At 37.1% G+C, this 24,213-nt stretch overlaps 1 protein-coding gene across 1 annotated transcript in view; it reads left to right on the top strand.

Moving 5' to 3' along the window:
• The first annotated feature begins 1,720 nt into the window (after positions 1–1,720).
• MEIKIN (meiotic kinetochore factor) overlaps positions 1,721–24,213 on the top strand; it is a 175,149-nt gene continuing 152,656 nt past the window's right edge. The window contains exons 1-6 of the mRNA XM_058278131.1: positions 1,721–1,832; positions 2,003–2,096; positions 2,479–2,566; positions 3,840–3,900; positions 8,097–8,234; positions 16,058–16,177. Coding sequence (XP_058134114.1) covers positions 1,721–1,832; positions 2,003–2,096; positions 2,479–2,566; positions 3,840–3,900; positions 8,097–8,234; positions 16,058–16,177 — 613 coding nt within the window. The remainder of the gene's footprint in view (positions 1,833–2,002; positions 2,097–2,478; positions 2,567–3,839; positions 3,901–8,096; positions 8,235–16,057; positions 16,178–24,213) is intronic.

Raw genomic sequence — 24,213 nt, 5'->3', positions numbered from 1 at the left:
GGTTAACTATAAATTAAACTAATAAATGACTTTTTATACAAGAAGATTTTAAATAAAAATATCAGAGTAATTTTATTATGAAAATATTGTGGATACATGTGTACTTTAATTCACCCACTCAATATTGGGTGTATTAGCCAAGGGGGTATTGATGCAAAGCACCAGAAATCTATTGGTTTTTATAAAGGGTATTTATTTGAGATAAAAGCTTACAGTTAAAAGGCCCTAAAGGGTTCACCTCACAGTACCACAAGAGGTATTTTCTCACCCAAAGTCTGTTGCCATCTGTTGAAGCAAGATGGTGGGCAATGTCTGTGAGAGTTCAGCCTTCCGTTTCTCCCTTAGGGCTCTGTGGGTCCAGCCTCATCTGATCCCAGCTGTAGGCCGCCATAGGGCTCCTCTCTCTTGCCAGGGCTCGTTTCTTTCTGGGCTCAGCTGCTCAGGACTCTGGTCTTTTCAGCTGCAAACATTCAGGCAAATGGCTCTTCTGCCCCCTGGGCTCCAGCATCAAAACCAAGTTCTCTCCTCTGCTGTGTCTTTTCTGTTTATTTTCTTCTCCTATATATCTACTTCCATGTAAGAGTTTCTTTCATTGGCCCACCAAGGGGGCAGGGACTCAACCCTATATGCCCTAATTACATGGTCAGTCAAAGTCCTAATCTTGATTACAATTTAATCAAATGCATCTCAGCAGACTCTAATATAGTTAAAGGCTATCATGCCCAGAGAAACAGACCAGTTTACAAGCATAATCAATATCTCTTTTTGGAATTCATAAATAATATCTAACTGCCACATTGGGTATCACAGAAAAGTCCTTGAGCTTTTGTAATTTCAATCCTAAAAACTTTTTCCATTTTGTCAAATGTTGCCATTTTTTGAAAATAAGAAGATGGTTATTTGTCATGTGCATAATACACCTAACAGATGCAGCCACATGATTCAACCTGGTTATATGCAGAGAAATGGAAGTCATTCCTATATCCTTCCAACAAGGCAAAGCAGAAGAGGTGCACACTAGTGCACTAGGAGAAGAGACCCGGTGGAATTCTCCACCTTGATTACATGTCCAGATGTCCAGGAGGTGGCTCCTAGTCAGAGGCTAAGGGGCACAGTTCTGAAGAAGCCTCCTAGAGCTCTGGATCTTCTAAGGCTTGATTTCGTTTTTACCTTTTTGAACTGAGTCAGGAAGAACCCTGTACTCCAGTCACCTAAAACTCCACTGCTATGGCCTTACTACATACAATACTAATAAGGAGAGTGGCCGAGTTACCAGTAGTAGCAGGTTTCCTCAGACTAACGAGGAAATCAGATGCAAAGGTGACCTCCTGGGAGAGGAAAAGGCTTTTTTTTCCCCAATAAGTCACCCTTCAGCCCAAGGTGAAAGAGCCTGCATGACGCTTCCAGGTGCCTCGCCGGCCCTCAGCCAAGTGCCGCCGCCTCTGGAGGGTCGGGCCGCTGGCTCTCACCTCGCTCTTCCCAGAAGCACCCGCGCAACCTTTTCTGCATAAAAAAGCGGGAGTGAGGGCAGGGGGCGACAGCCTCAGCGCCAGGTGTGGCGCCAAGGCCTTCTCCTTTGTATTAATTTGCTCCTCTTAGGCTCTTCCGCCGCGCCCAGCTGCTGACTCCCTTCTACTGTGGATCCGTTCCTTATAAAGTCAGAGAGAGGGGCCGCCGAGGGCCCAGAGGCCCCCGAGGCCTGAGGGTGGGGTGGGTGGCAATGTGGCCTCTACGGGTCTATACTCGCAAGAAGCCGGCCGACCAAAGGCTCAACTTGACTCCGACGCCGGACCTAGCAACCCCCACGAAGGGACAGGCCTTAGCAGGCCCGGGTCAGAGGCTTGCTGCCCACCGTAAGCCCCGCGGGGCGGGACTGCCGGGCGGGACACGGGGCGGGGGAGCGAAGCGGGGGCGGTGGACGCGGCCTCCGCCCGCGGGGGCCCCAGTGGCCGGCAGTGGGTCTCCCCGCCAGCCGCCCTGAAACGTGCCGAATATCTCTCAGGCCTGAAGGAGAAACGCAAAGCGCCTGGTTTGCTGAAGATCTCAGAGGGAACCGAGAGGAGCTGGCCGGGAGGGGGCGGCTCTGGACCGCTCAGGTGCGTTGCTTAGAGTAACAGCCCCAGACCTCTGGGTTCCTCAGAAATAATCCTCCTTTTCTGTCACTATCATCTAGTTCTAAGAGTCATTGAAGAAAATCATAGAACACCACTCTTCTTAGAATATAGATAGACCCAGAAACTTGACCTCAGAGAGTTTTATTAAAAAGAAAAAAAAAAAAAGGAACTCTTGTCTGTTACCTAAAAACAAACAAACTCTGGGGCAGTATTTCTACCATCATTTGGGTATTGGTGCAATTAATTCATCCAATCTGATTATTTCTTAAGACTGTCCTCAGAAAGACTTTTAGATTCTGAACAGCATGAATAGAGGTATAGAGAGCCAAGTCCGGACCATGCAAACTAATTATTTGTTTGTTAGCACTCAGTTAAGAGTTACAGAAGAGAAAAGCCTGCAAGAAGACAGCACTGGTAAAGAGATCGAGGATGAGAAGATATCTCCATCGAGTGTATGTATGTTTTTAAAATCCATTGTGGCTTATCTGACATTAGACATTACTTGATAGTCAAGTTCCAGATTTTTGGCTTATATATTCCATTGTAACATTTTTTGGAAAGAGGATAATTTCAACTCAAGGCTTTTTTTTTTTTTTTTTGGTGGTAAGGGGTGTGTGGGGATGTGTGAACCCGGGGACCCTGTACAGGCAAAGCAGCGCTTAACCACTGAGCCCTCACAAGGTTTTTAAAAAAGGCTTTTTAACCCCTGATTGATAACATGTTAACTGTTCCTTATAGATAATCAAGCTATAAAAAAAATGTACAAAACAGTTTCTTCCGAAAGCAGCCATTCTTTTTTCCTGTGCTTTATTTATTTTACGAATTATTGTATTATATTTTCAGTTTCTTCCCTAACAGTTTACAAAAGCATGCTTTTAGTGTCTGCATAGTGTTTTGTCTTGTAGAAATACTGTAATATGTATAACCGTTTCCTTTGGTTGGGGTATTGAGATTGTTTTCAAGGCTTTGCCACTGTAAATAACAGCCGTCATCATTCTACAGAAGTTTGTATGTATACCTCAAATTGTTACCGTAGGACAAATACTTTGCAGTGGGTCAAGAAGTTGGATCATGTTTAAGGTTTTTGATTCATTTTGGCAAATCAGCACCATCTCATTTGAAACTTAAGAAAAATATCTTTGGGTGAAAAGTAGCATGTTTTAATTTTTTCATTTCTTTGAATATTAGTGAAGTTGATACTTTTTCTTCATGTTATTAGCCATTTGTATTTTGTATTTTTTCTTTGTGTGTGTGAAATGTTTATTCTTTATATATTGACAACAGTAATATTTTCACACACATATCGCATATTTCCCTATTCGTTTGCCTTTAATTTTATTTCTGGTATTTTTTACTTATCTAGATATACTTTCTTTTGATTTATTTGTTTTGTTTTGATATTTGGAGAAAAGGCCTTTTTTCCTAAGTGGTAAGAAAAATATTCATCTTTATCTTTTTTTGTTTATTTCACAGTAATAGATTGTTCACTCCAAACATGTGCACAGTATTATATTTTAATATTTAGCTTTTTAAATATTAAATATATTTTTCAGATTACATCGGTGATCAATAAATTGAAGGAATTTATTATATATATGAAACTGATATACAAAGATGATGTTACTTTTTCATTTTTAAAATACCCAAATCAATGTGATATAATGTTGTAATATAAAAATAACTAATCTTATAATTGGTGCTATTTTTAATTTTTATTATACATAGGAATCAGTGACTGATAACCTCCAGGTTGACAGTAGTTCATCAGATAATGAACTAGTGTCAGGTAAGATTGTCAGATATGAATTTCTTCAGCTTACTATCCTTCCTCCCCCTAAATATCAACTTGCACCTCTGCTCCATCTTCCCATCTCAGTGAAATGGGTGTCCTTCCCCTTCTGCATCCTTATGCCTGTGTGTGCTCTGAATCTCATCTTCAGGGTCTTCAAGCGCACACAAATGAACGTGAAAACACATTTGTGATAAGTGCTACAAGAGAGATCTTTGATGACTTGAGTGTTTGGTTGGAGAGATTAGAGCAGGCTTCCCTGAGGGAATAGAAATTGAATTGAGATCTGAAGAAGGGTAGAAATTAGCTATGCAAAGAGATAAGTAAAGAGCAGTCTTGGCAGAGGGAGCAAGCAGCACATGCAAAGACCCTAAAGTGGGGTTGAGCCATATGTATACAGTGAATTGTAGGAAGCTTAGTGTGGCTGGAATACAGAGAAGAGTAGTATATATGATTATAGGACAAGGTTGGACAGCCAGTTAGAGGCCTTGCATAGCCTTGTATGACATGTCAAAGATGTTGGTCTTTATCCTTGTAGCAACGGGAAGCCATTGAAGTCTTAAATAGGAAATGATATGATTACTTTGGCTGCAGTTTGGGGAAAAAAGACTGGAAAGGAGCAAGACTGGATGCAAGTAGACCAATTAGAGGTTATTGCTGTAGTTCAGGGGAAAATAATGGCAGTTTGTACAAGGGTGGGGACATAGGAATTGGAAAGAAGTGAACTGATGGCTTTCTAAGGGTGTGAAATTGACAGGATTTGGCACCTGAGGAGTGAAAGAAATGGAGGTGTTGGGAATGACTCCTGTTTATGGCTTGCATAACTGGATACAAAGTGGTTCCATTCACTAAAGAAGATGTGGTTTGAGGGAAAGACAATAAAATCATTTTTTAAAACATTACGTTATGGATGCTGTGTTAGCATCTTAAGTCCACCTGGAACTTCAGAATATGACCTTATTTTTGGAAATAAGGTGTATTACTTATGTAATGTGGTTTTGGAGACAGTGGAGGCTCCCAAACAGGTTAAAAAATGGCTTGACGAGATCAGGGAAATGAGACTGGCTTGGGTTTTTATGGTGGCAAGGGTTTGGTGCTGGGGTGAGAGTTCCTGTGTGTAGGAATTCATTTCCAGGGTCAAAAGAGGGAGCACCTGGACTTTATTATCAGCTTGCCCTGATGTAGAGCAGAGGGGAAGAGGAAGGAGTGAAGCTTAAAAGCTGTCAAACATCAAAAAATGGAGTCAGACTCTTTAATACACTAAGCTAGAATTCTGTGCCCAGCCAAACTCATCGAAGTGTGAAAGTAGTATAAAAATTTTTAAACAGGTCTTCCATGTGCCTTCTCTCAGGAAATGGAGGAGGTACTTCAACAAAACTGGGGAATAAATCAATTAAGAAGAAATCATGGGATCCAGGAATCAAAGACTTTAATTCAGGAAATATGTGAAAGAATTTCTTACGGTAATGGTAAGGGAAAATCCCAAGACAACACTTGTGCAGTCTTTCTAAAGAACAGCCAATCCAAATTTGAGCAAGTAGATATGTTCTCCAATAGAAAAATTTCCTTTATAAAAAAGGAAAAGAAAGAAGGAAGAAACTGGTAGATAACCTGGTATTTTTAAATGTATGGGGAAGAAATTTATACTTCTGTAAGGAATTGGGATGGAATAGTGGTAGGTATAGAAAATTAATTTAAACATTAGGTAATCAGTTACTCTAAAAAAAAACAAAAACTTGTACCAAAAAAAGTAGTTGAATATAGTGGTGTAAATGGCTCAGCTCTGAATATATTAGAACAGTCATGATAATAGAAATGTTAAATACATTGAAGTTAGAAATAAAAAAGTGAATATCAATAAAAAGTTAATAGAGTTGAAAGCAGTTGCCTCTGGAAAGTAGGGAATTTTTTTGGTTGTGGGAAGTTATGGATATGAGATTGCGATTTTTGTTGTGAGCCTGTGGAACTATTTGCCTTTTTTAAAGTGTATAAATTGATAAATAAAAATGTTTAATTTCTAACTTGTGACACTAGGTGGGAAGAACCTTGCCCTGCTACAGCCATGAACATGTACTTTTTTCTTTTTTCTACCGAACTACCCAAATGAATGGTATTTTCTCTTATCTCTGAGCCTGGTTTGAGTTCTGGGGTTTGGTGGAAGGGATAGCTCTGCTGTGAGAGGTAGTCATGGAATTTTGAGAGATGGGAGGCATGACAGGTAAGACACTATGTGGAAGGGAAGGATAGAGACAGAGTAGAAGAGTAAAAGGTAGCAAGGACAAGGACACTACACTTTAGGGCAGTTGAAGCAGAGGAAGCAAAGGATGCTCAGAGATACAATCTCCCTTTGACAACTGAGGAGGTACAGAAGGATGGCAGACAATTTAGGTGTTACAGTGGTTATTGGAGAAGGTGGCCAGTTAGGAAACAATTGTCAGCTTTAACAAGAGCATTGGAGTGGTGAGATCAAAGGAGGAAGGACAAAGAACTAGTTATCTCAGGTAGGTACTGGAAGAGCAGAGATGGGTACTAGTCACATCCAGGCTAGGGGATAATAGGTTTCCAGAGCCTAGTGATTCTTCAATCCGTCACCAATCCCCACAACCAGTTTCTAGCAAAGGTGATCTCCATATTGTCATGCTGGTAGTGTTTAGTAAATACTGGCTAACTATAGTAGAAATTTTCTTTTCTTTTTTTTCTTTCTTCCTTTAATTACTAACTTCTGGTTCTCCTTAACTTTTGGTACTATATTCTATCTCTGTTATTTATTGGGAAGTTCTTTATTCTAATCCAGTCTTACAGGGATGACTTTAGGGCCTCTGCCTGGGAACTTCCTGTCAGTTCAAGTATTTTGCCCATTTTCTTATTGAGATATTAGTTTTCTTATTGAGTTTTGAGAGTTCTTTAAGTATTCTAGATTCCAGTTCTTTATCAGATATGTGATTTGTAAATGTTTTCCCCAAGTCTGTGGCTTGTCTTTTTATTCACTTAACAGTCACTTTTGAAGAAAAAATTTTAGTTATAATATTCAACATATCATTGTTATTCTTTTATGAATCATACTTTTAGTGTCATAGCAAAGAAATCTTTGCTTAACCCAGCATCACAAAAATTTTCTCCTGTGTTTCCTTCTAAAAGGTTTATAGTTTTAGGATATACATTTAGGTCTGTGATCCATTTACAATTAATTTTTGTATATGCTGCAAGGTATGAGTAGAAGTTATTTTGATTTAATTTTTTTTAGATTTGACTATCCAGTTGTTCCTGCACAATTTGTTAAAAAGACTATCCTTTCTCTACTGAATTGCCTTTGTATCTTTGTCAAAATTCAGTTGCTATATGTGTGGGTCTATTTCTAGGCTTTCTATTCAGTTTCTTTGATCTTTTTGTCTATTTTTAGGTTTACTCTTTTTTTAAATGGAAATACTAGAATCAACATTCCCCCTTCTAAGCTAGTTAGCCTACAATTTACTTATATAAGAAATATTTATTTGAAACTTGCATTTCTAAGCCAAGAATCATAACCAAAATAGAGAAGGTATAAGTTATAAAACCAAAATTTTGTAATCCAGTGGAAGAGGATTATAATGTATTTTATCAACATCGAAAGTATTTATGGATAGGGCATCCACCTACCACACGGGAAGTCCGTGGTTCAAACCCCTGGCCTCCTTGACCCGTGTACAGCTGTCCCATGCACAGTGCTGATGTGCACAAGGAGTGCCATGCCACTCCTTGTGTACCCCGTGTAGGGGAGCCCCACGCACAAGAAGTGCGCCCCGTAAGGAGAGCCGCCCAGTGCGAAAGAAAGTGCAGCCTGCCCAAGAATTGTGCTGCACACATGGAGAGCTGACACAACAAGATGACGCAACAAAAAGAAACACAGATTCCCAGTGCCGCTGATAAGGATAGAAGTGGTCACAGAACACATAACACATAGTGAATGGACACAGAGAGGAGACAATTAGGGGAAGGGGGGAGAGAAATAAAAAAAATAATAAATCAAAAATATATATATATTTATTTTCTATGATTGAAATTAAAATGGCTTATAGTATTTTGCCCTTTCAGTTGTAGCTGAAAGTAATTTTATTCTTATATACAACTTCACATTTATTTCTACAAATCTTATGATTTCAAGTTTGTTTTCTATTGAAACATTATACGCTTTCTTTCGTTTTTTTATTCTATAGGACTAAGTCTGCAGCATGATATTTCCAGTTCTTTTCGGAGCTATTCAATCATGGACTCTTATACAGAATGCAGCAGTACTGAAGAGAGTTTAAATAGCTTCCCATCACCTGAACTCTTCAGAGGATCAGGTTATTTAGGTGAGAAAATAATTTCAACCTTAAATTCCTCCACTGGAGAAACTGTCCACAAATTCTCCAGTACATAAATGTTCCTTTTGAGTTCTACTTCTTGTCTTCACCACCGCCCTCTTCCCTTTCTTGCTACGAACTGTCTTTATGCGCTCTCACACAGGACTAGAGAGTGAACCCTTCAGATTAGGGAAGGATGAAGAGATGTCATTAGTAATTACATGTAATACATAACCAGTTATTAAGCTGTTTTTCACATGAGCATATATGTTTTCTTGATGTCTTTGTCTTATTTCCTTTACTTCTCTTTTTTTTCAGCAAATGAATTTTAAATAGATTGTCTTCCTCTTTGAATTCTCTCTACAAATTAACTGTTATTTACATGTACTATACATTTAATTAAGAATTCTAGTTGATGGTAGATTGAACACATACCTTCATCCACTACTTTCTGGAAATCTTTTTTTCAGGAAATCTTTTTTAAAGAAAGACATAACTCATAAGCACATAAAGAAAAGCACATAAGGAAAGACATAAACTCATAAGCACAAGGATGATAGAAAAGAAGAAAACAAAATTTAAAACATTATACAGCACATGGTCTGACAGAGCAGACCTGAGAAAGTTGAATACTCAACTCAATAACGACAGTACTCAGAAACAAGCAAGTTTGTACTATAGTATCCCAGAAAAGCTTACAATTTGGCTATACCAACTACCTGTAAAAAAATTTGTTTAAAAGATAAGCTGACTAGGCCAGAGAGATTCTATTTAGCCTTTTAGAGCCCCATTCTTAAACATTAGCAGAAATCTAAGGACACGGGGTATCAGAGTTCTTAGAAAAGCATCTAACATAAAAATATAGAGAGACATCAAAACAAAGCAAGAAAAGTCACTAAGCAGAAATAGAAACAATTTAATGAGAGGATGATATTGAAAAGAGAGGCTTATTGAGATAAGAAAAATGTATATTACACCCATTAAATAGAAATAGGATGTTATAAAAAAAGAATATTCAGAGAACAATTAATGCAATAGCAGAATGGAAAACTCAGTAGAAAGGTTAGAAAATAAGGTTGAGGAAATTTCCCAGAAAAAAAATTGAAAGGGGAAAAAAAGGTTTATGTTTTTTTTAAGTGGCAAAAAGAAAAGTTAGAAATAGGGAGAACAATAAGTTAGTGAAGCAATATAGGATGACCAAGTTTAAATACTAATAGTTCCAGAAAGAGATAATGAAGAAAACAGAGGAATGAGTAGTATCAAGGAAATAATTCAAGGACATTTTCTGAAGCTAAAGAATAAGATTTCCTGGATTAAAAGAGCCACAATGTGCCCAGCACAGTAGCTAGGAAAAAAAAACCAACAAAAACCAAACCATTATGGAACTTAAGGACACCAGAGACTGGAATAAACAGAATGGGATTATATAGCTTGATAATAGTTTGATAAAAAATAAAAAACTGAACAGATAAGGAAAAAAACAAAACAAAACAGTATTAACTCCAGGAAAAGCAAAAGCTATGGTGGTATACCATAAGAGTGAAAAGGAAGACTTCTGGGAAGATGTCATTGGAGTAGGTCAGAAGGGCTCACTTCTCTTACAAAAGCAAGAGAACAGAAGCTGTCCAAAGGAGCTGCTTTGGGGATCTGCAGACCAGGAGAGTGCTGCAAACATTGTCCTGGAAGGAGAGGGACAGACAGATGAAGAGGCTAAAACAAAAACCATGAGTTACTTGCCTTGATGCCTGGCACCCATCCTCACCCTTGAGGCGAAGAGTCTTGGTAAAACCCATGTCAGAAGGTGGCCAACTGAGAGGGGAATGGACATTTTCCTTCCTGAGAAATGGAAGCAGAGGCTGAGTGTGGTTTGTCTTTGGGGAGTTTGGACAGAAGGGTTTGGACAGAAGCTTTAATTGTGGGGACAAGTGGCCCTGAAACACCAGCAAGTGGATGTTGAACGAGTCACCTCCATGGAAAAGTTTGTCAAAGAGTGCCATCTGCTGGCAGGCTGGGAAAGTGAAAGGAAAAAAAAGCTTTTTGGAGCCTCTCATGTCCTATCCCCAGACTCTCTTAGATCTGTTCAGTACCCCATTAGTGGGCCCCTGACCCTGTTTTGATAACTTAAGCAGGGCAATTTTAAAGATTTAGAATAAGCTATATCAAGAATCAAGGAAGAACCATGAAACAAAAGCACTAAGTAAGATAGAGAAATTGACCATCAGAGTAAATTCACCAACGTATTCAGATGCCTAGACATGAGCAAAAAATTTCCAAGCTATACTAAGAACGAGAAGATATGGCCCAAGGGAACAAATTAAAAATCTTGACAGGACACAGGATTTAAGACAACAAATCATTGATTTTCACACAAATCTCCTAAATCAATCAAGGAGTTGCAGGAATATATGACTAAAGAGATAAAGAATATTAGAAGATATTAGGTGAACATAAAGAGGAATTTCTTACAGTAATGAAAGATAATGGATGAGATTAAAAATATATTAGAAGCATTTATCAGCAGATTTGAAATGGCTGAAGAACAAATAAGTGAATTGAAAAAGAGAACATCTGAACTTGAAGAGACAGGAGAACAGAGAAAAGAATGGGAAAAAATTGAACAGTGTCTAAGAGAATTAAATAACACTGTGAAATGCACAAACTTATGCATTATGGGTGAACCAGAAGGAGAAGAGAACAAAAAAGGGGCAGAAAGAATAATAAGGAAATAGTGGCCCCAAATTCCCAACGCCTATGAAAACCATAGATATTTATATCCAAGAAAGCCATCAGACTTCTAACAGGATGAATCCAAATAGAATCCAGCAGCTAATCTGAAAGTAGCAATGAATCCAAATAGAATCCAGCTACTAATCTGAAAGCAGCAAGAGAAAAGCAATTTATCACATACAAGTTTTGTTCAATAAGACTAAATGCTGATTTCTTATCAGAAACCATGGAGGTGAGAAGGCAGTTGTATAATATATTTAAGATACTGAGGGAAGCAGACTTGGCTCAACTGATAGAGCATCTGCCTACCACATGGGAGGTCCAGGGTTCAAACCCAGGGCTTCCTGGTCCGTGTGGTGAGCTGGCCCACGCGCAGTGCTGATGCACACAAGGAGTGTCCTGCCACACAGGGGTGCCCCTGTGTAGGGGAGCCCCACATACAAGAAGTGAGCCCCATAAGGAGAGCCACCCTGCACGAGAAAAGTGCAGCCTGCCCAGGAGTGACACCACATACATGGAGAGCTGATACAGCAAGATGATGCAACAAAAAGGGACACAGATTTCCAGTGCCACTGACAAGAATACAAGCTGACACAGAAGAACACACAATGAATGAACACAGCAGACAACTGGGGGCGGGGGGGAAGGGAGAAAAATAATAAATCTTTAAAAATAATAAAGATACTGAAAGAAAAACAAACCTGCCAGCCAAGAACTCTTTATCCAGCAAAAACTGTCCTTCAAAATGAAGGTGAATTTAAATTCTTCACAGATAAACAAGAAACGAAAGAGTTTATCACCAAGAGAATGGACTTAGAAGAAATTCTAAAGGGAGTGCTGCAGCTTGAAAGGAAAAGGCAGGAGAGGGAGGATAGGAGAAGAGTATACAAATGAAAATTATTAGTAAAGGTAACTAAAAGAGTAAAAAACTGACCATAAGATACGATGACGAAAAGGCAAAGGATAATAGAGACAAACTAAGTAATGCCTTTACAGTAATAACATTGAATGTTAATGGATTGAACTCCCCAATCAAGACACAGAGTAGCACAAGGATTTTTAAAAAATAAGCCATATATATCCTGTCTACAAGAGACTCACTTTAGATGCAAGGATACAAATAGATTGAAAGTGAAAGGTTGGAAAAAGATATTCCATGCAAATAATAGCCAAAAAAGAACAGGAGTAATGATTCTAATACCAGAATAATTAGATTGTAAATGCAAAACTGTTATAAGAGATGAAAAAGATCATTGTATATTAATAAAAGGGACAATTCACTGAGAAGAAATAATTATAATAAGTACTTATGCACCTAATCTGGGTGCCAAAATACATAAGGCAAATGCTGGCAAAACTGATCAACACGGTATAGTGCATATATGAAAAACCCACAGGTAACATTGAACTCAGTGGTAAAAGGCAGAAAACTTTCCTGCTGAGATCAGGAACTATAGAAGGATGCCCATTTTCATCGCCGTTATTGAATATTGTGCTAGAAGTTCTAGCTAGAGCAATTAAGGAACAAAAAGAAAAGACACCAAATAGGAAAAGAAGAACTAAAACTTTTATTTGCTGATGCTATGATCCTATACCTAGAATATCCCCCCAAATCACAACAAAACTATTAGAGCTAGTAACTGCGTTTGGCAAAGTGGTGTGATACAAGCTCATTAGGCAAAAAGCATTATCATTTCTATACAATCTGAGGAGGAAGTCAATGAAAAAATTCTATATCCAATAGTGGCTAAAAGAATCAAATGTTTAGGAATAAACTTAACCAACGACATAAAGGATCTATATTCAGAAAACTACAAAACATTGCTAAAATAAACTGAAGAGGATTTAAATAAATGGAAGGACATTCCATGTTCATGGATTGGAAGACTAAATACCATCAAGATGTCAATTCTATCCAAACTGTTTTACAGATTCAATGCAATCCCAATTAAACTTCCAATAGCCTTTTATACAGAAAAGAAAAAGCCAGTTCTCAAATTGATTCGGAAGATAAGAGACCCTCATAAGCCAGAGATATCTTTAAAAAAGAGGAATGACATTGGAAGACTCTCACTTTCTGACTTTAAAGCATAGTACTTAGCTACAGTGTTAAAACAGAATGATACTAGCATAAAGATAGACATTAACCAATGGAATAGAATTGAGAGTTCTGAAAGAGACCTTCATATTTGTGGTCAAGTGATTTTTGTCAAGGCTGTCAAACCACCCAGCTGTGTCACAACAGTATATTCAACAAATACACTAGGAGAACTTGATATCCATAGCCAAAAGAAAGAAAGATTATCTGTATCTCACACCTCATACAAAAAATAACTCAGAATGGATCAAAAGACCTCAATATAAAACCTAGAATCATAAAACTCCTATAAGAAAATGTAGGGAAACATCCTGAAGGTCTTCTAGTAGATGGTGGTTTATTAAACCTTACACCCAAATCGTGAACAATGAAAGAAAAAAGTAGATAAATGGGACCTCCTCACAATCAAACACTTGTGCATCTCAAATGACTTTGTCAAGAAGGTGAAAAGGCAACCTACTCAATGGAAGAAAATATTTGGAAGCCACATATCTGATAAGGGGTTGATGTCCATGTTATATAAAGAGATCATACACAACTCAACTTTAAAAAGATAAGCAACATAAAAAAAAATAGGCAGGGAAACGGACTTGGCCCAGTGGTTAGGGCGTCCGTCTACCACATGGGAGGTCCGCGGTTCAAACCCCTGGCCTCCTTGACCTGTGTGGAGCTGGCCCATGTGCAGTGCTGATGTGCACAAGGAGTGCCGCACCACGCAGGGGTGTCCCCCGCGGAGGGGAGCCCCACGCGCAAGGAGTGCACCCGTAAGGAGAGCTGCCCAGGAATGGCGCCGCCCACACTTCCTGTGCTGCTGATGACAATAGAAGGGGACAAAGAAACAAGACGCAGCAAACAGACACAGAGAACAGACAACCGGGGAAGGGAGGGGAATTAAATAAATAAAAAATCTTAAAAAAAAAAAAAAAAAAGGCAAAAGACCTAAATGGACATTTTTCCAAAGAGAAAATACAAATAGCCAAAAAAGTACATAAAAAGATGTTCAGTATCTCTAGCTATTAGGGAAATGCAGATCAAAAATACAATGAGATATCTTCTCTCACCTTATAGAATGGCCATTATTGAAAAAAACAAAACAGAAAACTGTAAGTGCTGGAGAGGATGTGCAGAAATATGAACACTCCTTCAATGTTGGTGAGAATGTAGAATGGTACAACCTCTGTGGAAGACAGTATGGCAGTCTGTATGATCTGCTGTATGGTCCCGCAATCACACTACTAGGAAGATACTCAAAAGAACTGAAAGCAGGGATGCGAACAGATATTTGCACACTGATGTTCAGAGTGGCATTATTCACAATTGCTAAAAAATGGAAATAATCCAAGTGTCTATCAACCAATGAATGGATAAACAAAATGTGGTATGTACGTATGTTGGAATATTATTCAGCTGTAAGAAGAAATGAAGTAGGGATGCATATGACAATGTGAATGAAATAAACCAGGCACAAAAGGACAAAACTGTGTTGTCTCACTAATATGAACTAAATATGATGAGTAAACTCATAGAGTTAAACTATAGAGAATAGATTTCTAGGAGATAGAATAAAGGTTAGGATGGGGTTGCTGATGCTTTAATGTATGTGGAATTTTTAATAAAGAGATTGTAAATGTGTGGAAATGGATAGAGTTGATGGTAACACATTGTAGTGAGTATAACTAACACTGATGATTTATAAATGTAATTGTGGCTAAAAGGGATAGTCTAGAAATATAAATGTTAATTGAAAGAAAGCTAGAGGATAACCTACAGACTGTATAACAGAGTGAACTAGGTTGTGGATGAGATTGTTGTTAATAGTACAAATACAAGAATGTTTTTCTATGAACTCAAATGCACGTTGCTATTACAAGTTGTTATTAATATGGTGATACATGGGAAAAATACAATTAATTTAACTTAAGTACTATAGTTAACAGTAATATTGTAATATCTTTGCATCAATGGCAAAGAAGGGACTATAGCAATTCTAAGGGTTAACAACAGAGAGGAGTATAAGAGTATGGAATTTTTCCTTTTGGAGTGATGAAAACATTTTAAAATTGACTGAGCTGATAGCACAACTCTGTGGTGAAACTGAGAGCCACTGAGTGTATGCTTTGGATGGATTGTACATGGCATGGGACTGTATAATAACAGCAAAACTGTGGTGGATGGTGGGCTGTGGTTAACAGTACAAATATGAGAGCATTCTCTCATGACCTATAATAAGTATATAATATTAATACTTGGTATTAACAATAGGATGATTTATGGAAAAATACACTAAATGTAACGTTTAGACTATAGTTAGTAGTAATATTTTGATGTTCATTTGTCATTTTTAAGAAATGTTCCACAGCAATACAAGGTGTTGGTGGGGTGATATATGGGAAATCCTGCATATATGATTGCTTTATAAACTCACAACTTCTCTAATAATAATTTAAAAAAGAATGAATAGTGTTTAAGGCATTTTATCATCATAGTGTCTACATTGGATATTGATCCAACTAAATATACAATATAATAGTATGGGGACAATGGGAAGGGTGGGGAAAATTGGGTTAGGGTTATACATAAAGGGACCAGCCTCATTCTTCCGTAGTGAGAAGTCACTATAAAGCTTAAAACTGACATCAAGAAATAGCAATATGAATATGGTATTTAGTGATATTTAATAAGATATAGGTAAATGTATCCATAAAATATGAGTGCTGGTTCCCATGTATACTGCCTATCCTGTAGATCAGTAATCTTTGTGGGGCAAAAACCTAGGAAGGATGGCAGGATTAGAAAACTGGAATAAGCCAAAGACTATTTACTATCCTTGATTTCTCATTCTGATACCATCAGGGCTTCTTTTTTTTCTTTCTTTTTCCTCACCAAAAAGTGTCTCCAGTTACCATAGTTTAGATATGGGCTGAGCTCCAAGTAAGAGAGAAAAAGGTAACCTGCCACTGTGTGCTCCTGTTCTAAGTTTTATGCTATTTACCTCTGCTTGTTTTAGATTGGGAGTGTCCCAAGGTGGAAGAATATGTGCAGTGCAGGAATTCCACCCTTTTGGATATCAGCAAAGCAGTAGCAATAGAGAAGGCACCACAGTTTTCACATCTCTCTGCAATTTTAGGTGAGTTTTCATTCTTTCTTTCTCATGTTACATGGACAAAAATCCCTCATTTATGTTGGGAAAACAAAATTTATTTTTTTTCTTGAATGATTTCTAAGCTAAGTTTATTAGTTAGGATTGCTTTTGGCTATAAATAATATCTGACTGATAGTAGCTTAAACACACATGGGTTTACTTTTCTATAACTTTTTATTTTGATATAATTTTAGACTTCCAAAACAGTTGGAAAAAATAGTACAGAGGATTCCTGTACACATCTCACCCAGCTTTCCCTAATTTTGTCATCCGGCACTATTAGAACCAGGAAATTAGCATTCATATCAAACTATTAACTAAACTACAGACCTTATACAAATTTTACCAGATTTTCCACTAATGCTTTTTTCTGTTTCATATCTTATCTAGGATCCCACATTGCAATTAATTGTTATTTTTCCTTCTTCTCTTGCATTTTGTCCCAGTTCTCAGTCTTTTGCCTTTCATAATTTTGATCAGTTATTTTCTAAAATCAGTCAGTTTGAGTTTGATATTTTCTCATGATTGGAATGAGATTATGCAATTTTTGGTAAGAATACTATAAAAATGATGATGTGTATTTCTCAGAGTATTTTATCAAGGAGTTCGTGATGTCAGCATGTCTTATTACTGGTGATGTTAAACTTCATCACTTGGTTAAGGTGTCTTATCTGCTGGATTTCTCCACTATAAAGTTACTATTTTCCCTTTTTAATTATTAAATATATAGGGAAATATACTTGGAACCCCCCAAATGCTGTTTCTCCTCAAACTTTTTTTCACTAGTTTTATTAATAGCAAGCATCAGAGGATCTTGACTGCAACAGTTATTACTGTAGTAGTAGTCAGCTAATAGTGATTTTCTATTTTATTCTTTCCTTCTACATTTATTAATTGGCATTCTACTATAAAGGACAAACCTCTTTTCCCCGATTTATTTATTTATTAGATTATTTATATGGACTCATGAATATTTATTTTATGGGTTAAAATCCAATACTATTCTTATTTACTTATTTAATTGTAGTATGCACAAAATGTAGTTTCAGAAATGCTTATTCATACCTCTATAAGAAACACATTTACTTACCCAACTGCTGTATTTATGCATAGTTCTTTTTGTCTTTAGCTTTACAATATCCATCAAAGTACTATTTTCCAAAGTTATTTAGATTTTCCCCTCTACTCCCCTTCAGTGTGGTTGTTATTCATTTGTTATACAGTTAGGTTTATTTGTTACTGACGTATTCAATTTTGAGTTCCCTCCATATCCTATTTGGTTTTAAGAGTTCATTTATTCAGGGAGTTTGTGAAGGGTATATGAAAAACTGCTGTGGTTCTAAGGGTCATATCTACACATAAAGATATTCTGAGGAAGTTATCACTTCCTCTTTTCTTATCCTTGCTACTGTGAGCCCACTCCTCTCTTTCTACTCCATTTCCATCCATTCCCTGTAGATAACAGTCTATTTAGTTTCTAGTTTATCCTTCCTGTATTTCTTGCACAAATGAACAGATACCTGTGTATTTTCTTATAATCCCTTCTTTATTACATGAAAGAAAGTCTACTATATAGACGTTCTTTTTTACTTTGTGTTTTTCACTTAGCAATATGTATTGGAAATCATTTATATCCTCATTTTTTTCACCTGTGTAGTACTCCATTGTGTGGATGTACCTTAGTTTGTTCAACCACTCTCCTATGAATTGGGCATTTAGTTTTTCCCCCAGTATTTTGCCTTATAAACAATGCTGTAATGAATAAAGATATATATTTTCATATTGTTAGAGGTGTATCTTCAGAGTAGATTTCTAAAAGTGAGATTTCTGGAGTTAAAGGTAGGTAGATACATAACTTTGTTAGCCATTGCCAAGTTTCCTCCAAAAATTTCCCTCCAAAAGGGTTATATCAGTTTGCATTCCTATCAACACTGTGTGAGAGTGCTGGTTTCCCCATTTCCTTGCCAACAAAAAATGTTGTCACACTTTAAAATTTTTGCTACCTTGATGAATGAGAAATGTCATGTCAGTGTTTTAGTTTGTATATCTATAGACGAGTTTAAATTGTTTTTTCATGTTTGAGGGTCATTTTATTATTTTGGGGTGTATGTGTAAATTTTCTGTTGGTGTCTTTTTCCTATTTTTCTGTTGGGTTTTGGTCCCTTCATCCTCATTTTTAAAGAATTCTTTCCATATTAAGGATATTAGCCTTTTATCTATGGTATATATTTGTAAAGTTTGTCAAGTTTCTTTTTGTTTATGGTGTTTTGGTCATGCAGAAAGTTTTTATTTACATTAGGTTAACTCTTCTCCCATTCCAGTCCAAGCCTTGCTCACTAATATCACCAAAATCTTAGGTTCTTTTTTTCTTTTCTGGTACCAAGTGTGTTGGCTTGTTGCCCCATAGTTGTAAGATGGTTGCTAACCTCCAAGGCATCACAGCCATATTCCAGGAAGAGGGAATAAGAAAGGGCAGTGCTACCCACACATATCTCCTTTATAGAAGAGCAAAAGCATTGTCAGCAATGCTCCAGGATATTTCAATTCAATTCTATTGGCCAGGCTGTGTCATATATCCACCTATAGCCAGGGAGGATGGGAAAACCAAGTATTTTGCTTTCCTACCCTATATAGCGATAGAAAGCAAGGAACAGTGGAAAAATGGGGAGAGGAGGTAGAAATGAATGTTGTCAGCCAACCTACCAGAACCTGCCAGACTAAGCAGGGTAAAATCAGTCACAAGCTAAGTACTGACTTGAGGGTCTGGATGGCAATATTTCTAACATTATTTGGGGCGTTCTGCTGTATTTTGTTTAGTTTAACAACTCCTTTGCTGATATTGAATGCCCAAAGAAGCAGTCTGTCTCTTTAACAAGCGTTTTCATTAGGTTCTTTGTCCACTGCAAATAACAGAATATCTAACTCAAGTTATATTAGGTTGAAAAGGAAATTTATTACCACATGTATTAGTCAGCCAAAAGGGGTACTGAGGCAAAGTACCAGAAATCTGTTGGCTCTTTCAAAGGGTATTTACTTGGGGTAAAGCTTACAATTACAAGGCCCTAAAGAGTCCAACTCAAGGTTACGTCCTTACCAAAGTCTGTTGCCAGGTATTGAAGCAAGATGGTAGGCAACATCTATAAGGATTCAGCCTTCCTTTTCCCTCTTAAGTCCCCATGGATCCTGCTTCTTCTGATCTCCACTGTAGACTGGCATTGGCCTCATCTCTCTTCCTGGGGCCTGTTTCTCTCCAGGCTCACCTCCTCTGGTCTCTTCACAAAGTCAGCTGTAAACTATCAGGTAAATGGCTTGTCTTTCTTCCCAGGGTGTCTGTCATGTCTATGGAGCTCTCTCTCTTCCTCTGTCTATCTTCTCTATGTATCTACTTCTCTGTCCTTGATTGAGCATCTGTTTATAAAACCCACCAAGAGGGTGAGGACTCAACTCTGAGTCACCCTAATGATGTGGTTGAATCAATATCCTAATCTTGATTTAATAAAGTAAAGGTGAAACCTCTGAATTTAATACAATCAAAGGGGTATCATACTCAGAGGAACAGACCTGTTTACAAATATAACCAATATCTCTTTTTGGAATTCATAAATAATATCAAACTGCCACACCATACATATACCTGAAAAATCCAGTGGTAAATCAGATGCAGATGCAACTTGATCCAGAATGTCAAATGATATCTGTAAGATCCAATTCTTTGTCTTTCAGCTTTGGATCCTTTTTGTCAGTTATATTCTTAGCCCAGCTCTCTTCATATAATAACCCTATCCAGCTCCAGAATTATATAATCATAATCTCAAATTCAGTAAAAAAGAACTTCTCTTTTATAACTATTTGAACAGAAGTCTGGGACTTACACATGGCCTTAAATTAGCTCAGATACCTATCCCTAACCAGTCATTTTGGCCAGGGTGATGCAGGGCTCTTACTTTATTGAGTCAGATGCCATGCCTGGACCATCAGAAGAAAAATCAAGGGACTATATCATATAGCTGATAAGGGTTTAATATCCAGAATATATAAAGAACTCTTGCAACTCAACAGTAAAAAAACAAACAATCCAATTTGAAAATGGGTGGCCCTTAATCAGGATGGCAGAGTGAGAAGCTTCAGGGCTCTGTCCTCACACAAAAGCTTTGAACAACCAGCCAGAACTGGCAGAAACATCTCTTTAAAAGCTCCAGATGATAGTTAAAGACATACAGAAACAGGGTGAGTGTCAAATTTTTAAAAAAATAAAGCCTAACTTATAAGTGGTATGATCCCTTCATGCCCTGGCTGGCTCCTTCCTAGCCCCTCACTGACATGGCACAGAGCCAGCCTATGTTCCCATTGTGGGCCTCTGGTCCCAGTTGCATAGGGAGCAGAGTAACTCTTTTGCACATATTGGGAACATGTAGGTCTGGCACAATCTGGATACTCATGGCAGGCTCTGTGTCCCATAACTTTGCCCTGAATATAGAAGACAGGTCACAGAACTCTCCTACTGAACACTGTGGGAGAGCAGACTACTGTGGAAGTCATGGCTACCTGGGGCACGATATTGGTGGCAATAGATCATTCAGTATAGTAACCAGGACTGAGAGGAAACTGCTTAAAAGGAAGAGGGGTCGGTTGTATCTGTGTAAACAAGGGAAACTCCTAGGGCCACATATGCATGCCCAAGATAAGATGTATGCAAAACAGGATCAGATATATGTGCACACAAGCTATGCTTTATCCTGGAGCTATTCTCTTTTATGGATAAGACTTGAAGGAAAGCACTCCCACAGAACAATGTGCAAAAACTGGGAAAAATGTTTTCTTTTTCCCTCCACCATTTTTGTTGTTGTTAGCTCCTAGCATTCCAGGAAAGCTCTTTCATAGCACTAGATGGATACAAGCTGAAGTAACAGATGTGGTAGCGTCAAAATTTCAAAGATAGCACATTACAATATCAAAATATCCAGATTTCAACAAAACATTATAAAACATAAGAAACAGGATGCAATGAATCTGGAAAAAGAGACGGTTAAGGCATTAGAAACAATCAGTGGGGAGGACCAGACGTGGGACATACCAGAGACAAAAGACTTTTAATAAATGGTCTAAAATAAACTCAAAAAGCAAAAGAAAACAAGGGCAAAAAAGGCAGTATTAAGGGTTTGAGGAGCATGATGTGTAAAACATGCACTCAACTGTTCATGAAATGGATTGATAGACAGATGGCTAGAAGAATAAATAGAATGATACAGCAAATATGGCAAACTGTTAAATTGGTGGGTCTGGTTATCTGATGGAAAATAGGAAGAAAAAAGCATGGAAAAAAGCAAACAGAGCCTAAGAGATCTAAGCATACCAATATATACATTATGGGAGTCCTAGAAGGAGAAGAAAGTGAGAAAGGAGTAGAAGTAATATTCAAAGAAATAAAAACAACAATTTCCCAAATTTAATGAAAGATGTGAATAGGCACACCCACACACAGAGTAATCAGACTGTTGAATGTTGAGGACAATGAGAGTGTTCTGAAAGCTGTAAGAGAAGAGAAATGTGTCATGTCCAAGGGAATTCCTATAAAATTAAGTGCTGATTTCTCATCAGAAACCATGGAGGCAAGAAGGGAGCGAGATGAAATATTTAAAGGGCTGAAAGAAAACAGTTGTCAACCAAAAATTTTATCTCCAGTGAGATGTCTCTTAAAAATGAGGGATAGATTAAGACATTCCCAAATAAACAAAAGCTCAAGGAGTTGGTCACCACTACATGCAGTGCTCAAGGGAGTTATTCAGAGTAAAATAAAAGGAAACAAGGCAGTGGGTTGAAATAAAAGAAAAAGAAATAAAGAAATAAAAACCTCCAGTAAAGGTAACTGTATGGGTTCTTATAAATGCCAGTTCCAGTTGTAGTGTATTTTCTGATATTTAACTCTACATTTTATTTCTTACAGCTTCAACAATACAAATGCATAAAAATTAATGATAAATCTATGGTTTGGGATATACAATGTATAAAGATATAATTTGTAATAAGTACAACAAAAAGGTGGTGGATGGAAGGGCTTAGGAACAGTGGATGTATATGCTATTAATGTTAAATTGATGTCAAATCAACCATAATTATTACAGATTTTTGGATATTCAATTTAAGCCCTATGGTAGTCACAAAGAAAATATATGAAATTTATGTATGAGAAATGATAAGGATCTCAAAATGGTACAATACAAAAAAATAAATAAATGTGAAAGTAGGCATTATGGAAAAATTGGGGGACAAAAACGTATAAGACTTGCAAAGACCAAATAGCAGATTGTCAAAATTGTTTTCAGTAGTTACTTTAAATGTAAGCTCTCCAGTTAAAACACAAAGATGGGAAGAATGGATAAAAAAGCATGACTCAACTATATTCTATTACAAGAAACTCACCTTAAGGTCAAAGACATAAGGAGATTAAAAGTGAGTGGATGGAAAAAATATATCATGCAAATAATAATAGGGATCTAGAGTAGCTTTACTAATATCAGCCAAAATAGACATTAAATAAAAAGCTGTTACAATGTACAAAGGCCACTACATACTGATAAAGGGACCAATTAAACCAGAAGACATAAAAAGTATATATACACCTAACAGTGGAGCCCCAAAATATATAAAGCATATATTGACAGATTTGAAAGGAGAAATAGTTCTACACGAATAGTACGGAACTTCAGTATACCACTCTCAATAATGGACAGAATATCTAGGTATAAGATCAGTAAGGAAATAGACTTGAATGTTACTTTAAACCAACGATACCTAACAGGCATATATAGAGCACTTCACTCAACAGCAACATAAAACACATTCTTCTCTAGTGCGTGTGGGTCCTTCTCCAGAAAGACTATATGTTAGGTCACAAAACAAGTCTCAATAAAATATAGAAATTATGCTACATATCCTCTCCAAACAAAATGGAATGAAGCTAGAAATGAATAACAGAAGGATAACTGGAAAATTCACAAATATGTTAAAATTAAACTATGTACTCTAAGTAAATGGTGGGTCAAAGAAGAAATCACAAAGGAAGTTAGGAAATTTCCTGAGGTAAATGAAATTGAAAACACAATGTACCAAACATTATGGGTTGCAGCAAGGAGAGTGCTGAGAGGGAAATTTATAGTTCTAAAAGTTTGTATTTTAGAAAGAAAGAAAGAAGAAAGTTCTATAATCAGAGACATAATCCACCTACCATATTTAATTTACCTTCAAAACCTTGTTCAAAATTATCCTTTTCAAGTTCCAATAATATACCAAATAGAGCAACTTTTTATTAAAAATAGCATCAATCCAATATTTTGTTAAGTTTAAATGAAGAAACTAAACACAGGGAAATGTAAAATATTCCAACACCTTAAGCCTCTACTTATCGCAAGGAGTTTGGAAAAGAAATTTAATCGCTTTGAGTCCCAATTACAGCAGAATCCCTTTTCCTTAAAGATAAAAATTCGATAGCAGATTTTTACTAATTAAATCAGATTCAGCACAGACTAATTCTGTCTGCCACATAGCATTTTTAAATAATGTGGAAAGGATCAGAAAAACTGTCTGCATTTCACAAGAATAAAAGTACTGGTACACAATTGCTAAAATATGGAACCAGCCCAAGTGTCCATCAACTGATGAATGGACAAACAAAATGTGGTATATATACACAATGGAATACTATTCAGCTGTAAGAAGAAGTGAAATTAGGATACGTATGACAACATGGATGAACCTCAAGGATATTATGTTGAGTGAAATAAGCCAGACACAAAAGGGCAAATATTGTATGGTTTTACTAATTTGAACAAAATACGTTGAGTAAACTCACAGAGGTAAACTCTGGAATATAGGTTACTAGGAAGTAGACGGTGGGTTGAGAATGGGAGATGATGCCATATATATGCAGAGTTATTAATAAGGTTAATTGTAAAAGTGTGGAGATGAATAGAGAGTAACACATAATAATGAGTATAACAACACTGCTGATTTACAAATCTGAT

Source organism: Dasypus novemcinctus, chromosome 2, assembly GCF_030445035.2.
Source record: "Dasypus novemcinctus isolate mDasNov1 chromosome 2, mDasNov1.1.hap2, whole genome shotgun sequence".
Taxonomy (NCBI): Eukaryota; Metazoa; Chordata; class Mammalia; order Cingulata; family Dasypodidae; genus Dasypus; species Dasypus novemcinctus.
The sequence above is the reverse complement of the archived record's forward strand: the minus strand, read 5'-3'. Positions and strand labels throughout refer to the sequence as shown.